General features: G+C 39.3%; 3 protein-coding genes across 3 annotated transcripts; all 3 read left to right on the forward strand.

The window, feature by feature from the left end:
- The first annotated feature begins 34 nt into the window (after positions 1-34).
- On the forward strand, positions 35-4,038 carry LOC111482297 (AP2-like ethylene-responsive transcription factor At2g41710). Its single transcript, XM_023128008.1, has 9 exons — positions 35-392; positions 1,042-1,124; positions 1,269-1,277; positions 1,383-1,471; positions 1,827-1,900; positions 1,972-2,022; positions 2,397-2,458; positions 2,614-3,251; positions 3,603-4,038. Exons 1-9 carry the CDS (start codon positions 148-150, stop codon positions 3,654-3,656), a joined length of 1,305 nt encoding a protein of 434 aa, XP_022983776.1. The 5' UTR covers positions 35-147; the 3' UTR covers positions 3,657-4,038.
- A 1,256-nt stretch (positions 4,039-5,294) lies between these two features.
- LOC111482235 (putative disease resistance protein RGA1) lies at positions 5,295-9,056 on the forward strand. Its single transcript, XM_023127925.1, has 2 exons — positions 5,295-8,778; positions 8,931-9,056. Exon 1 carries the CDS (start codon positions 5,573-5,575, stop codon positions 8,750-8,752), a length of 3,180 nt encoding a protein of 1,059 aa, XP_022983693.1. The 5' UTR covers positions 5,295-5,572; the 3' UTR covers positions 8,753-8,778; positions 8,931-9,056.
- Positions 9,057-9,697: 641 nt separating this feature from the next.
- On the forward strand, positions 9,698-13,376 carry LOC111482232 (putative disease resistance protein RGA1). The gene has a single exon (XM_023127920.1). It carries the CDS (start codon positions 10,029-10,031, stop codon positions 13,341-13,343), a length of 3,315 nt encoding a protein of 1,104 aa, XP_022983688.1. The 5' UTR covers positions 9,698-10,028; the 3' UTR covers positions 13,344-13,376.
- The last annotated feature ends 362 nt before the right edge of the window (positions 13,377-13,738 follow it).

The following is a 13,738-nucleotide window of genomic DNA, read 5'->3' on the forward strand; positions in this document are numbered from 1 at the left end:
TTCCCCCCCCCCCCCCCCCTCCGTGGTCAATCAAAATCCTCCAAATCGAAATTTTTCCTCTCACACACTCTCACTCTCACTCTCACTGGAACTTTCTCTCTTCTTGTTTCGCTGAGATTCTCCTTCCTAGGGTTAATTGTAGTTTCCATGGCTTCGTCGTCCTCTGATCCTGGCTTCAAACACGAACCAGGTTCTTGTAGTGCTGCTGCTGCTGTTGCCGGAGGAGGAACGGCGGAATCTTCGGAGGTTGTAATGGCGAATGATCAGCTTTTACTGTACAGAGGGTTGAAGAAAGCGAAGAAAGAGAGAGGTTGTACTGCCAAAGAGCGGATCAGTAAAATGCCTCCGTGTGCTGCTGGAAAAAGAAGTTCTATATACCGCGGAGTCACAAGGTAATTTTGATATCATACGGCTTCGGAGCTTGTGAAGCGTTTGATTGCTGATAAATTGAAGAGTTCTGTTTTTCTGTTTTTCTTTCTTTTTTGTTTGGAAGTGATTGAGTTTAATTAGCTTACAGATTCTCTAAAAATTAATCGGAGAAGTGTACAATTGTTTCTCACGATTCGCAGCCAAATTTGATAGTGTGTAAAGAATGTGCTGTTCGTTCGTTCCGAAAAGCGTTTAGTTATGCACGAAAACAGAAGCTGAAATCGATAATTCTCACGTTGGTGAAAGAGAGAGTTACTGAATTGGCTTAATGATTAACTGCATCTTAACTAGAGCTAGACATAAAAGGGGAATTTTGGGACGTTACTGATCTGTCTACAGGTGTGGTATATAGGACGTTAATTATTTTGTTCATCGTAATCATCATTCTGTCGAAGTCACCTGCCTCATTTGGTACCATATCAAGTCAGTAGATGTGGGCAATACACGTTATTATCATAAGATGATCAATTGTTTGGTTAACCATAAAGGTGCTTTCTTATTTTTTTATTTAGCGAGAATTGGTTACCTGACGTTGCTTGTGATGTACGCCTGTTCTTTATCTTTATCTTTTTCTCTGCTGACAAGCGCCATTGAATGGTTTGATGATATTAGGCATAGATGGACTGGTCGTTATGAAGCTCATCTTTGGGATAAAAGTACATGGAACCAGAACCAGAACAAAAAGGGAAAGCAAGGTCTGTTTCTCTCCCACATACACACAAATATTGGTGTGAAAAACCAATCACTGATTTGCTTGTGATTTCGGAGTACTGACATCATTTTTATCTTTTGTCTTTTATTTAAAATGTGCATGGACGGGATATGATTGATCATTCCAGTGTATCTGGGTAAGTTAGATTTCTGATTTCTTTTCCTCTATATTGTTTTTAACATCGACTGAGACTCGATTATTTTTCCCTTCACACTTATTAATGAATAACACGTATCTACAGGGGCATATGATGAAGAAGAGGCCGCTGCTAGGGCTTATGATTTGGCTGCGTTAAAATATTGGGGTCCTGGGACTCTTATTAACTTTCCAGTGAGATGTCATTTAGTCACCTTCCCCTTCAAGAAAAGGAAAAACGAAAAAAAAAAAGAAATTGATTCTTTTATGACCATGTGTTTCATAAATTGTTTTTATGCATACTTTGAAGCATACATTCCTCTTTCTGATCCTTGATCTTACATAGTATTGGAGTTCTAATTTAAATTGTACGACACTTTCTAGCTTTTGAACGAGTGTATTAAATATGGATGTTATAGAATATTACCACCTTACAGAGTTTTGGAAAAAGTATTTTATTATCCAGTGTAGTATCTTCAGTATCCAACTTGTATGCTTTGTTCTGCTTGACTTTTCTTTGTGTAATAAGAAATGGAACTTCATTTTGCAGGTGACTGATTATTCAAGGGACCTTGAAGAAATGCAGAATGTTTCAAGAGAGGAATATCTTGCATCCCTAAGGAGGTAAGTAGAAACAGTTGAAACATCTTTTATGGTACAATCGGCTGCTACTCATATAATTATATACTTTTCAGAAAGAGCAGTGGATTCTCCAGGGGAATATCCAAATATCGAGGTCTCCCAAGGTATTTTTTTCCCCTCACTATCATGCTCTTGATTGAATTCACTTTTGCTTCCGCAAATTAATATATTGCTTATATACTAACATGCAACTGATGCTATTTCTTTAGAGTCCTTTGAGGCAGAATAAAATCTTTGAATCCATCTATTATTTTCTTTCTTTTCAATTTTCCTTTTTTACTTCCACTTGCAAATTCTCTTTATATCATTGTAATTTTGATTTAGAGTATAATATTTACATTATTGTTGTGGCTTCAAATGAATTCTTGATGGACATCATGCACACTTGAAGTCGTCTTATAAATTAATAGTATCACTATTCATGTGACTTTTATTTTGTTGATCTGTGTTAACTAATGTTGATGCATTTATAAACTAGTCGTTGGGATCCTTCATTTAGTCGTGTGCCGGGCCCTGAGTATATCAACAGCATAAACTATGGTAAGTTGTCTTAACTTATTATTCTATCATGTCTCTAGTTTCAAGGGCAGATTTCTCGTTGGATTGCTTTGATTTCTGAGTTTATACTTAAAAGTGGACAAGAATTTCTCCCATATGAATAATAAACAGTGCCTACTGTCCAATGCAATCTTAAGGTGCTGGAGATGATCAAGCAACAGAAGGTGAGTTCGTCCCGGGCTTCTGCATTGAAAAGAAGATTGACTTAACAAGTCACATTAAATGGTGGGGGCCCAACAAAACTCGAACGGCAAGTGCTGGCTCAAAGTCGTCAGAAGAAGACAAACATAGTAGTTGTGCTGGAGAAGTTGGCAGTGAACTCAAAGCTCTGGGGCAGACCGCCCGTCCTACGGAGCCATATGAGATGCCTTGTTTGGGTACACTACATGATGTAAAGAAGGCTACTTCAAGGGTCTCTGCCTTAAGCATCTTGTCACGGTCAGCAGCCTACAAGAGTTTGCAGGAGAAAGCTTTGAAATTACAGGAAATTAACAATGAGAATGATGAGAATGAAAATAAAAACACTGTTAACAAGATAGATCATGGGAAAGTAATTGAAACACATACAAGTCATGGTGGTGATCCCAGCGAGAGATATGGGGTTGCTTTCGGAACAAGTGGTGGATTGCCACTTCAGAGAAATATGTTCCCCTTGACTCCTTTCTTAACTGCACCTCTTCTTAGTAGTTACAACACTGTTGATCCACTGGGAGATCCGATTCATTGGACATCTCTCGTTTCTGTTCTTCCTACTGGACTTTCTCGTACAGCTGAGGTTAGTATATTCACTATCCTTGTTTTTTGAGATGGCTATTAGAAGGATGAAATAAGGAAATAAAGTCTTATGGTATTCGGTTGCATCTTAAGTAAGAGGCGATTTCTGAAAATTCTAAAAAAACCTAAAAACATTTAGACGACTTTGGAAATAAACATTTGATTATTGCTTTGTCAGAAAGTGCTTATAGGAATCTATTCTCAAAGACATTCCAGTTTTACTCATAATAAATGTTAATGGTTCAGTCTGCGACCTGGAAGATGATATGGTTTTAGTGAAACATATTGTGTTGCTTTATATCCAAAAGAGAGCTGCTATTGCTTTCATATAACCCTCGGTTCCATAATGCAGGTTACAAAAACTGAAACCTCTTCAACATACACTTTGTTTCAACCGGAGGAATAAAGTTCAAGGAATGTCTCGCGTACCCCAACAATGACGTTCGAGTTAAGCTCAGTTGGATTGGGTTTCTGTGCTCTGATGTTGTAGGATCTCACATGAAAACAAGCTTTCAGGAGTAAAGCTTTACATAAATTACAATGCATCATACATACTCACCATCACCTGAGGCTTTAAAACATAGTAGCGATGATCACGAAAGGAAACCCCATACAGTTGAAGAAGAAAGGAAAAAATATCAAGTCTTAGAATATCACCCGTTTGTTTTGTCCTGGTTGTTTTATATTATGCATATGTATCTCTATCTGGAAGTTAAAGTAATATAAATATGATTTCCTTCTTGAATACATATATCCAGTTATCGATATCAAGATCTCGCTGGTGTTTCTCGTTTCGCATGTTGACATTCTATCATTTTTAACCAAATTTCTGTGTTATGCACCTAGTTATCTGGTGAACATAGTTGGAAGGATCGGAGTGGCTAGCAGCTTGCAATTTGGATGACATTGCCCTGCTGTGCCCTCAGAAGAAAAGGTAAGACTCCAAACTCCAAATCCATATTCTGCAGTGATTTACTTTGAGATTTCAGCCTTCCTGACTTCTGCTCGGATTGCTTCAAAAATCACCCCTTCGGTACTAAATTTGGTGGACTCTTGTATTGAATGCTTGTAGACTTCTTGCATTTTTTGTTAACCAAAACAATGAAAAGAACAAATAGGTAGGAAAGTACACGGGTTGGGTTAGGCTGGCATTTTTTTTTGGAGCAACCCGACAGTTCGGGTTGGTTGGATGGTTGACCTAAGTAACTCGAATAGAATTTGTAATCCAGCCTAATCCAACCCTCTATTTTCGGGTTGGGTTGAGTTATCAAATTATTATTTTTATTATTGTTTTAAAAGATTCTATTATTTTTCGAATAAATTCCTTAATGTTTGTATAATTAGCCAAGAAGTGAAGTATGAAGTTACAATAAATAACAACTTTGGAAAGAATTTGAAATTTGAAAACTTTTTGTTTTTGGCAGTTGTAAGTTTTATTTTCTTTCAATTTTCATTTAACAACTTTCTTTTAATACGAACTGCCATTGCCATTTTGTTTTAAGGTTTTTCTAACGTTGGAGTTCGGCCATCATTTTGAATATACAATTTGTGTTTTATGAATCTTTTGGTGTTATCTTTCTTTCAAAATCGGTTCATTTGATTAATCTTGATCATAATAATACTATCTATTAATCTTTAGTAAGCTTCTAGTCTATTACAATGCTACTTTTTTATGTATATATTTGTTTCGTAACAATCTCTTAACAAATATATAAATAATTTTTTATTTATATATATAAAAAATTCAACGTTAAGAAAAAGAATTAGAAATAGAGGTAGGATAGAGAGTAAAATCTTCATTAATGTTTTAAATAGGATTCAACCTATCAATTAATACTAAATAAAAAATATAAACTAATTAAATATAAAATATATCGGTAATAAAATATTAACTGAGAATATGTAAGATATATTTCCTTACCTATTATTATTATTATATATTATCTTAATATTATATTGCATCCTCGTATATGACTTATTAGACAAAAAAAAAAAAAAATATATATATATATATATTCAACATGAGATTGGAAGATAAATAATATTCAGAGGCAAAGAACATTCTGTAATCTGGTCATGAGGAACGAACACAAACCAAGTTTCAGTTGGCTTCCTTCTCTAAAGCAAAGAAGATCAGGTATGAAAAGATTTTGCAGTTTGCTTGATTATAAGGAAACGAATACTAGCCGAGAAATCGAGGAAAGTAGCAGTTTCTTACTTGATTTCAAATGCAAAGAATTTTGGGCGGCTACATAACGATGCATTTTGAAGACGAAAAAAAGAAGAAATCTAGAATCAATCGGACAAAATTGAACCCTGATAATGGCCGGATTTCTTGACAGTATGGCCGGGAATCTGCTCGGAAGGATCATTGGAGCCGCTGGCCGACCAGAGTTTTGTCATATACGAAGCGAACTAAGAAACCTCGAAACGACTGTGTCGAATCTCAAGTCCGGACTCCGAGACGCCGAGGAGAAGCAGGCAAGCGATGCGGAACTCTATGATCTGCTTAAACAACTCAAACATGCATTTTCAATGGCCGACGATCTTCTTGAGGTATTGGAATGCGATTATTTGAAGTGGAGAGTGCAGAACAGAAAGAATGACGTTGACAAAAAAGGATGCCAGTTCTTTTCTTGTTTCTCGTCCAATTTCCTCGTTTCTGCAACTAAAACTGCCGCTGAAATCAACGAAATCACAAAGACTTTAGATACGATTGAGGAAACCTTGTCTGAATTCTCTCTGGTTGAAGATGAAAATGAACATATCAAACGTCTGAAGAGTGAAATGAGTCTGCGGTCCTCCATTACTGGTTCGCAAGTTTTCTCAAGGCTTCTGCATTTGAAAAAAGAGGCGATTCTCTCTGATAATTTCGACTACATTGTTGGTAGAGATGAAGCAAAACAGAGTATCATTGATGAACTACTGAAGGATGAAGATGATGAACAAAAATCTCGGCGTATTCTTTCAATCCATGGAGATGGAGGGATGGGAAAGACGGCTCTGGCCAAGTTAGTCTACAATGACAACGAAGTGTTTGATCATTTTGACAAGAGAATGTGGATATGGGTTTCTGAAGATTTTGATGTTCGGAGAATCAGAAGGGAGGTTCTCAGTTCAGCAACCGGAGAAAAGGTTAGTGATGTCCTAAGCGACTGCCGTTTACTAATCCGGCTCAAACGGAACTTTATCGGCAGGAAATTCTTGCTTGTTTTGGATGATTTTGGGGATTTGGATTCCGGTAGAGTATCAGAACTGGAAAAATTAGTGGAGATGGGCGCTAATGGCAGCAAGATCATGATCACCACTCGCAGTGAGCAAACTGTACAGGATTCTGCAACATACAAGGTTGAAAAACTCGACGAGGAGAAATCCATGGTTTTATTTGAACAGACATTTGGAAGAAAAATCCTTACTGGAAATATGACCAGAATTCACAGTGAACTCAAGAAAGAACTTGTGCCAAAATGTGGAGGAGTTCCTTTAGCAATCAAATCCTTGGCGGGACTGCTTTCATTGGAAGCGAGTTATGGTGTCGAATGGTTGGATGTCACGGCCTTCAGTGAGAAATGGAAACAGGAAGAGGTGAAGGAGGGTGGTTGCGTTCTACATGCACTGAAACTGAGTTATGATCTAATGCCATCTTACTTAAAGCCTTGTTTTCTTTGTTTTTCGTTGTTGCCAAAAGATTATGTGTTCTACTCATTTGAGATAATCCAGTTATGGATGGCGCAAGGAATCCTTCATTCAGATAGCAAAGATCCTGAGGTTGTTGGGGAGCAATACTTCAATGAATTGTGGTCTCGTGGTTTACTCGAAGACGTTGAGGAGCACGCTCTTGGATATTGGTTCAAAATCCATAGCCTTGTTCATGATCTTGCAGTCCAACAGGCTAGTAAGGAACAACAGAACCTGGAAAGTTTGCATCAGCTGTCATTTGTCAACTGCAACAACAAGGATTTGCCCCGGCCGACATGTGATAAAATTTGTGTTCTTTCCATTCCAGTGGGAGGAGGTGTGGAGCCAAAGATCAATGGAGTTCCTCTTTTCAAATGCCTCACCAATTTCAGGCAGCTAAGGGTCTTGTACTTATGCAACTCTTCTTTGGAAGAAATTCCAACCTCCATCGACGCGCTGAAACATTTGAGGTATTTAGATTTGCGAGGGAGCCGACGACTCAAGAGGTTGCCAGAGTCTATTTGCAAGCTACAGAGCCTGCAGACCCTGATACTTGCATTCTGCTCAGAGCTTGAAGAGCTTCCCAAAGACATAGGGAACTTGATCAGCCTCAGATTCTTATGGATACAGACAAAGCAAGCCAGCTTGGGAAAAGATGGCATAGGAAGCTTAACATCGCTTCGTTTTCTCGCCATCGGAGGGAGCAAAAGCTTGACTCGCTTGTTTGATGATATTGACAGACTCAATTCCCTTCAAACACTAATCATTTATGATTGCAAATCGCTGCTAACATTGCCAAAAGGCTTGGAAAGCTTGAGTACGTTGTGTAATATGGCACTATGGGGGTGTGAGCAGCTGAAATGGACAATCTCACTGGAATTGCTTCGTTTGAAGAAACTGATACTCAGAGGACTTCCATCATTCGCCATTTTTCCGACGTGGTTAAACAGGTTTGATGCAGATTTAGAAGTGCTAGAAGTTGGAGAGTTTCCCACGCTAAGAGTATTGCCTTCCTGGCTTCCAAATTTATGGGAACTTCGAATTCTTGGGATCTCCAACTGCCCTAGATTGGAGGGTCGTATGCCTCTTTATATGGATAATTGTGATAAGATGGAGGAATTGAGGATCACATTTTGTGGGATGTTTAGCAAAAACGTTATGAATGAAAGCAATCACGAAGAGTGGGGTATCTCTCACGTCTCTACTATTTATGTCGACACCAGACGAACCAATCCACGAGTAACATCAATAGATGAACACGAGGCAGCAGGTGGAGCTGAAGTAAAGCATGGAGTAGACAATGATGAGCAGGAGAGTGATGCTCAACATGTTGGATTCAACAATGATGCTGGAGTTAGACCAAAACAAGATGGTATTGGTAGTGACATTCATGAATCAATTGGTACCCGACAGGTTAACGGAGCAGCTGAGGACGGTCGTGTTGGGGCTGGACAAACTGGACAAGGAGAACACAACCGAACTACGAACGATGATCATCTTGAAGCTAACATTGGTAGTGACATTGGGACTGGACGACCTTTAAATCCAGAACATGATAAGGCTAACAATGATAGTCATGTTGGTACTGGACAAACTGTTGGAGAGAAAGTAGATGAAGTTGGCGACGATAGGCTAGTCGGAACCGAACAAACTTTGGGTGATCCTAACGTCGGGACTAGACACATCGTAAGAGCAAAACAAGATGTAATTACTGATGAGAGTCATGCTGGGGCTAAACTTGGTGGAGCAAATGAGAATGGCGATGCTGAGGTGGACCGTGCGGGATCCGAACAAACTATGGTCATTACAGTTGAGGGGTTCTGAGGATGTGTTGCCATGTAATATTTGTAGTTGACATCTATTTCCTTTCAAACACGGATCATTTATGATTGAAAATCGCTGTTAACTTTGCCAAGAGGCTCGACAGTTGATTGGATATCTAGGGGTAAAACACTGTTTCCGTGTGGGTCACGAGAGCGGTATGAAATTGCGTAGGCTCTAGTATAAATACTCCTCCACCCTACCTGAGTTTTTCATTCTAAAAAATACAAAGCATGGAGTGCAAAAGTATTATACATAATATCTTGTAATTTTTTTTCGATTGATGCGAATAAAGAGTGTGAGTGTTTTCCATAAAGAGTTGTGTTCAACAACTGCCGTTGATTGGACATGTAGGGGTAAAGCATTGTTTTTATGCAAGTTGCGGAGAGTGTTACAAAATCAAGGGCAACCTCTAAATACTAGTATGATCTAGAGATAACAAGAAGGTTAATGTTGGCTAGTGAGACGATGGGGGATAAGCTTCATCGTCGAGATGGAAATAGTCCAGATCACTAGCTAAGGCCCCTAAATGGCACCGCTACGTGATAAAAGAGGTAGGGATGTAGAGATGACTGCTCAATGATAAAAGAGATAGGGATGCAGAGACAATTAGTGAGGTTTGCATGGAAATAGCCCCTTAAAAAATTAATATAATATATTAAAAAAAATATTAGAAATAGTAACGGGTAGAATATTACTCGAGATAAAAATAATTTAATTATTCAATTATTCAATGAAAATTGTTGAAGGATGTGGGACTTAATTTATGAAATGATTATGGTTTATAAACAAAAGAATACTCCCTCCATTGATATGAGACATTTTGTGTTTCTGAGGAATCACAAAGCAAAACCATTAGAGTATACTCGGAGCGAAAATTTATGTAGATCACACGCTTTTACAGCTACATGAAGAAGCAGAGGTTTGAATGAATCATGATCCATGGCAGGCAGGGGCAAAGAACATTCAGAGGCAAGACATCCATAGATTGGAAGATGAAGAATATTCAGAGGCAAAGAACATTCTGTACTCTGTTCATGAAGAACAAACGCAAATCCAGTTTCAGTTGGCTTCCTTCGGTAAAGCCAAAAAGAAAAGGTATGAAAACTTTTTGCCGTTTGCTTGATTGCAAGGAAAACGATGCTAGCCGAGAAATCGAGGAAAGTAGCAGTTAACTTGATTTGAAATGCAAAGAATTTAGGGCGACTACATAACGATCCATTTTGAAGACGAGAAAGGAAGAAATCGAGAATCAATCAGACAAAATTAAACCCTAACAATGGCCGGACTTCTTGACATTGTTGCCGGAAATCTGCTCGGAAGGATAGTTAAAGCCGCCGATCGACCAGATTTTCGTCATATCCGAAGCGAACTAAGAAACCTTGAAACGACTGTGTCGAATCTCAAGTCCGGACTCCGAGACGCCGAGGAGAAGCAGGCAAGCGATGCGGAACTCTATGATCTGCTTAAACAACTCAAACATGCATTTTCAATGGCCGACGATCTGCTTGAGGAATTGGAATGCGAATACTTGAAGTGGAGAGTGCAGAATAGAAAGAATGACGTTGACAAAAAAGGATGCCAGTTCTTTTCTTGTTTCTCGTCCAATTACTTCGTTTCTGCAACTAAAACTGCCGCTAAACTCAACGAAATCACGAAGACTTTAGATACGATTGAGGAAACCATGTCTGAATTCTCTCTGGTTGAAGATGAAAATGAACATATCAAACGTCTGAAGAGTGAAATGAGTCTGCGGACCTCCATTACTGGTTCACAAGTTTTCTCAAGGCTTCTGCATTTGAAAAAAGAGGCGATTCTCTCTGATAATTTCGACTACATTGTTGGTAGAGATGAAACAAAACAGAGTATCATTGATGAACTACTGAAAGATGAAGATGATGAAAAAAAATCTCGGCTTATTCTTTCAATCCATGGAGATGGAGGGATGGGAAAGACGGCTCTGGCCAAGTTAGTTTACAATGCCCACCAAGTGTTTGATCATTTTGACAAGAGAATGTGGTTATGTGTTTCTGAAGATTTTGATGTTCGGAGAATCAGAAGGGAGGTTCTCAGTTCAGCAACTGGAGAAAAGGTTAGTGATCTCTTAACCGACTGCCGTTTACTAATCCGGCTCAAACGGAGCTTTGTTGGCCGAAAATTCTTGCTTGTTTTGGATGATTTTGGGGATTTGGACCCTGATAGAGTATCGGAACTGGAAAAATTAGTGAAGATGGGTGCTAATGGCAGCAAGATCATGATCACCACTCGCAGTGAGCAAACTGTACAGGATTCTGTAACATACAAGGTTGAAAAACTCGACGAGGAGAAATCCATGGTTTTATTTGAACAGACATTTGGAAGCAAAAACCTTACTGAAAATATGACCAGAATTCACAGTGAACTCAAGAAAGAACTTGTGCCAAAATGTGGAGGAGTTCCTTTTGCAATCAAATCCTTGGCAGGACTGCTCTCTTCGGAAGCGAGTGATGGTGTCGAGTGGTTGGATGTCAAGGCCTTGAGGGAGAAATTGAAACAGGAAGAGGTGAAGGAGGGTGGTTGCGTTTTACGTGCACTGAGACTGAGTTATGATCTAATGCCATCTTACTTAAAGCCTTGTTTTCTTTGCTTTTCATTGTTGCCTAAAGATTATGTGTTCTACTCATTTGAGATAATCCAGTTATGGATGGCGCAAGGAATCCTTCATTCAGATAGCCAAGATCCTGAGGATGTTGGGGAGCAATACTTCAAAGAATTGTGGTCTCGCGGTTTACTCGAAGACGTTGAGGAGCACGCTCTTGGATATTGGTTCAAAATCCATAGCCTTGTTCATGATCTTGCAGTACAACAGGCTAGTAAGGACCAACAGAACCTGGAAAGTTTGCATCAGCTGTCATTTGTCGACTGCAACAACAAGGATTTGCCCCGGCCGACATGTGATAAAATTTGTGTTCTTTCCATTCCAGTGGGAGGAGGTGTGGAGCCAAAGATCAATGGAGTTCCTCTTTTCAAATGCATCACCAAGTTCAAGCAGCTAAGGGTCTTATACTTATGCAACTCTTCATTGGAAGAAATTCCAACCTCCATCGACACGCTGAAACATTTAAGGTACTTAGATTTGCGAGGGAGCCGACGACTCAAGAGGTTGCCAGAGTCTATTTGCAAGCTACAGAGCCTGCGGACCCTGATACTTGCATTCTGCTCAGAGCTTGAAGAGCTTCCCAAAGACATAAAGAACTTGATCAGCCTCAGATTCTTATGGATACAGACAAAGCAAGCCAGCATGGGAAAAGATGGCATAGGAAGCTTAACGTCACTTCGTTTTCTCGCCATCGGAGGTAGCAAAAACTTGACTCACTTGTTTGAAGATATTGATAGACTCAATTCCCTTCAAACACTAATCATTTATGATTGCAAATCGCTGCTGACATTGCCAAAAGGCTTGGAAAACTTGAGGTCGTTTTGTAATATGGCACTATGGGGGTGTGAGCGGCTGAGATTCCCAATCTCAGTGGACTTCCTTCATTTTAAGAAATTGATACTCAGAGGACTTCCTGCAATTGCCACATTGCCAAAGTGGATAGAGTATTTGAGTGATGATTTGGAAGTGCTAGAATTTGGAGAATTTCCCATGCTAAGAGTATTTCCTATCTGGCTTTCAGATTTCTGGGGCCTTCGACTTCTTGGGATCTCCAACTGCCCTAGATTGCCAGGTTTTCTTCCTGATCTATATTCTTTTGAAAATATGAAGGAATTGAGGGTCACGTTTTGTGGATCCTTTAGCCAAAAAGTTGTGGAGGAAATCAATTATCAAAATCAAAATCTCTCTCAGATCTCTACCATTTATGTTGACTCCAAAAAAGTGAAGCCGCGAGTAGTATCGGCAGATGAACACAAGGCATCAGGTGGAGCTGAACAACCTGAAGAAGTAAGGGATGGAGTAGATAATGATGAACAGGAGAGTGATGCTGATCATGTTGGATCCAATACTGATGTCCATGAGAGTGATGCTCAACATGTTGGATTCAACAACAATGCTGGAGTTCAACCAAAACAAGATGGTATTGGTAGTGACATTCATGAATCGAGTGGTGTCCGACAGGATAACGGAGCAGCTGAAAACGGTCGTGTTGGGGCTGGACAAACTGGACAAGGAGAACACGACCGAGCTACGAATGATGATCATCGTGAAGCTAACATCGGTAACGATATTGGGACCGGACAACCTTTAAAACCAGAACACGATAACGCTAACAATGATAGTCATGCTGGTAGTGGACAAACTGTTGGAGAGAAAGTAGATGAAGTTGCCGACGATAAACCTGTCAGAGCAGAACAGGTTGATCCGAACGCCGGGACTAGACACATCTTAAGAACAAAACATGATGGAGATGCAGAGGACAGTCATGTTGGGGCTGAACAAACTGCAGAAACTAAAAAGGATTTAACTGGTGATGATAGTCATATAAATGCAGGGCAAATTGAAGGGGTAAATCTTGGTGGAGCAAATGAGAATGGCGATGGTGAGGTTTGTTTGGGTGACAATGACCACGCCGGAGCTGAACAATGTATGGTCGTTACATTCGAGGGTTTCTAAGGATGTGTTTTTCGAGAGCGATATCGACTTTTACTTTCTACCGATTTTTCTTCATTGCTCGAAGTCTTCTCTCAATGAAGTGATTCATGATCAAATAATATGCGAAGGTTATAGTGAGATGGTTGAATCTTAGAGACCAATCGTTTTTTGAGTTCCATTAAGTAGGTTTATTAACGAGGTGGTGCTCTCGTGGATTGCTCTTCGTACAGGTTTGAGCTATATACCTCGTTTGGATCTATCCTTATCTTAACAACTTATCACGTCACGTCAGGTCGTATCTTTCAATTTATTTATTTTTAAATATTTTCTTTCGGTATAGTTGGGGAGAGCAGCAAAAAAGATACTCATTTTATTCAAACATGATAATAATAAAAATGCTACGTATTTATTTTGCT

The sequence above is a fragment of the Cucurbita maxima genome, unplaced genomic scaffold (genome assembly GCF_002738345.1).
Source record: "Cucurbita maxima cultivar Rimu unplaced genomic scaffold, Cmax_1.0 Cma_Scf00007, whole genome shotgun sequence".
NCBI classification, from domain to species: Eukaryota; Viridiplantae; Streptophyta; class Magnoliopsida; order Cucurbitales; family Cucurbitaceae; genus Cucurbita; species Cucurbita maxima.

Excerpts from the sequence above, each read along its gene's own strand:
- LOC111482297 (XM_023128008.1), top strand. The coding sequence starts at position 148 with ATGGCTTCGTCGTCCTCTGATCCTGGCTTCAAACACGAACCAGGTTCT. Across the intron at positions 1,472-1,826 it reads GGACTCTTATTAACTTTCCA|GTGACTGATTATTCAAGGGA; the intron begins GTGAGATGTCAT and ends TTCATTTTGCAG. Across the intron at positions 1,901-1,971 it reads TATCTTGCATCCCTAAGGAG|AAAGAGCAGTGGATTCTCCA; the intron begins GTAAGTAGAAAC and ends TATACTTTTCAG.
- LOC111482235 (XM_023127925.1), top strand. The coding sequence starts at position 5,573 with ATGGCCGGATTTCTTGACAGTATGGCCGGGAATCTGCTCGGAAGGATC.
- LOC111482232 (XM_023127920.1), top strand. The coding sequence starts at position 10,029 with ATGGCCGGACTTCTTGACATTGTTGCCGGAAATCTGCTCGGAAGGATA.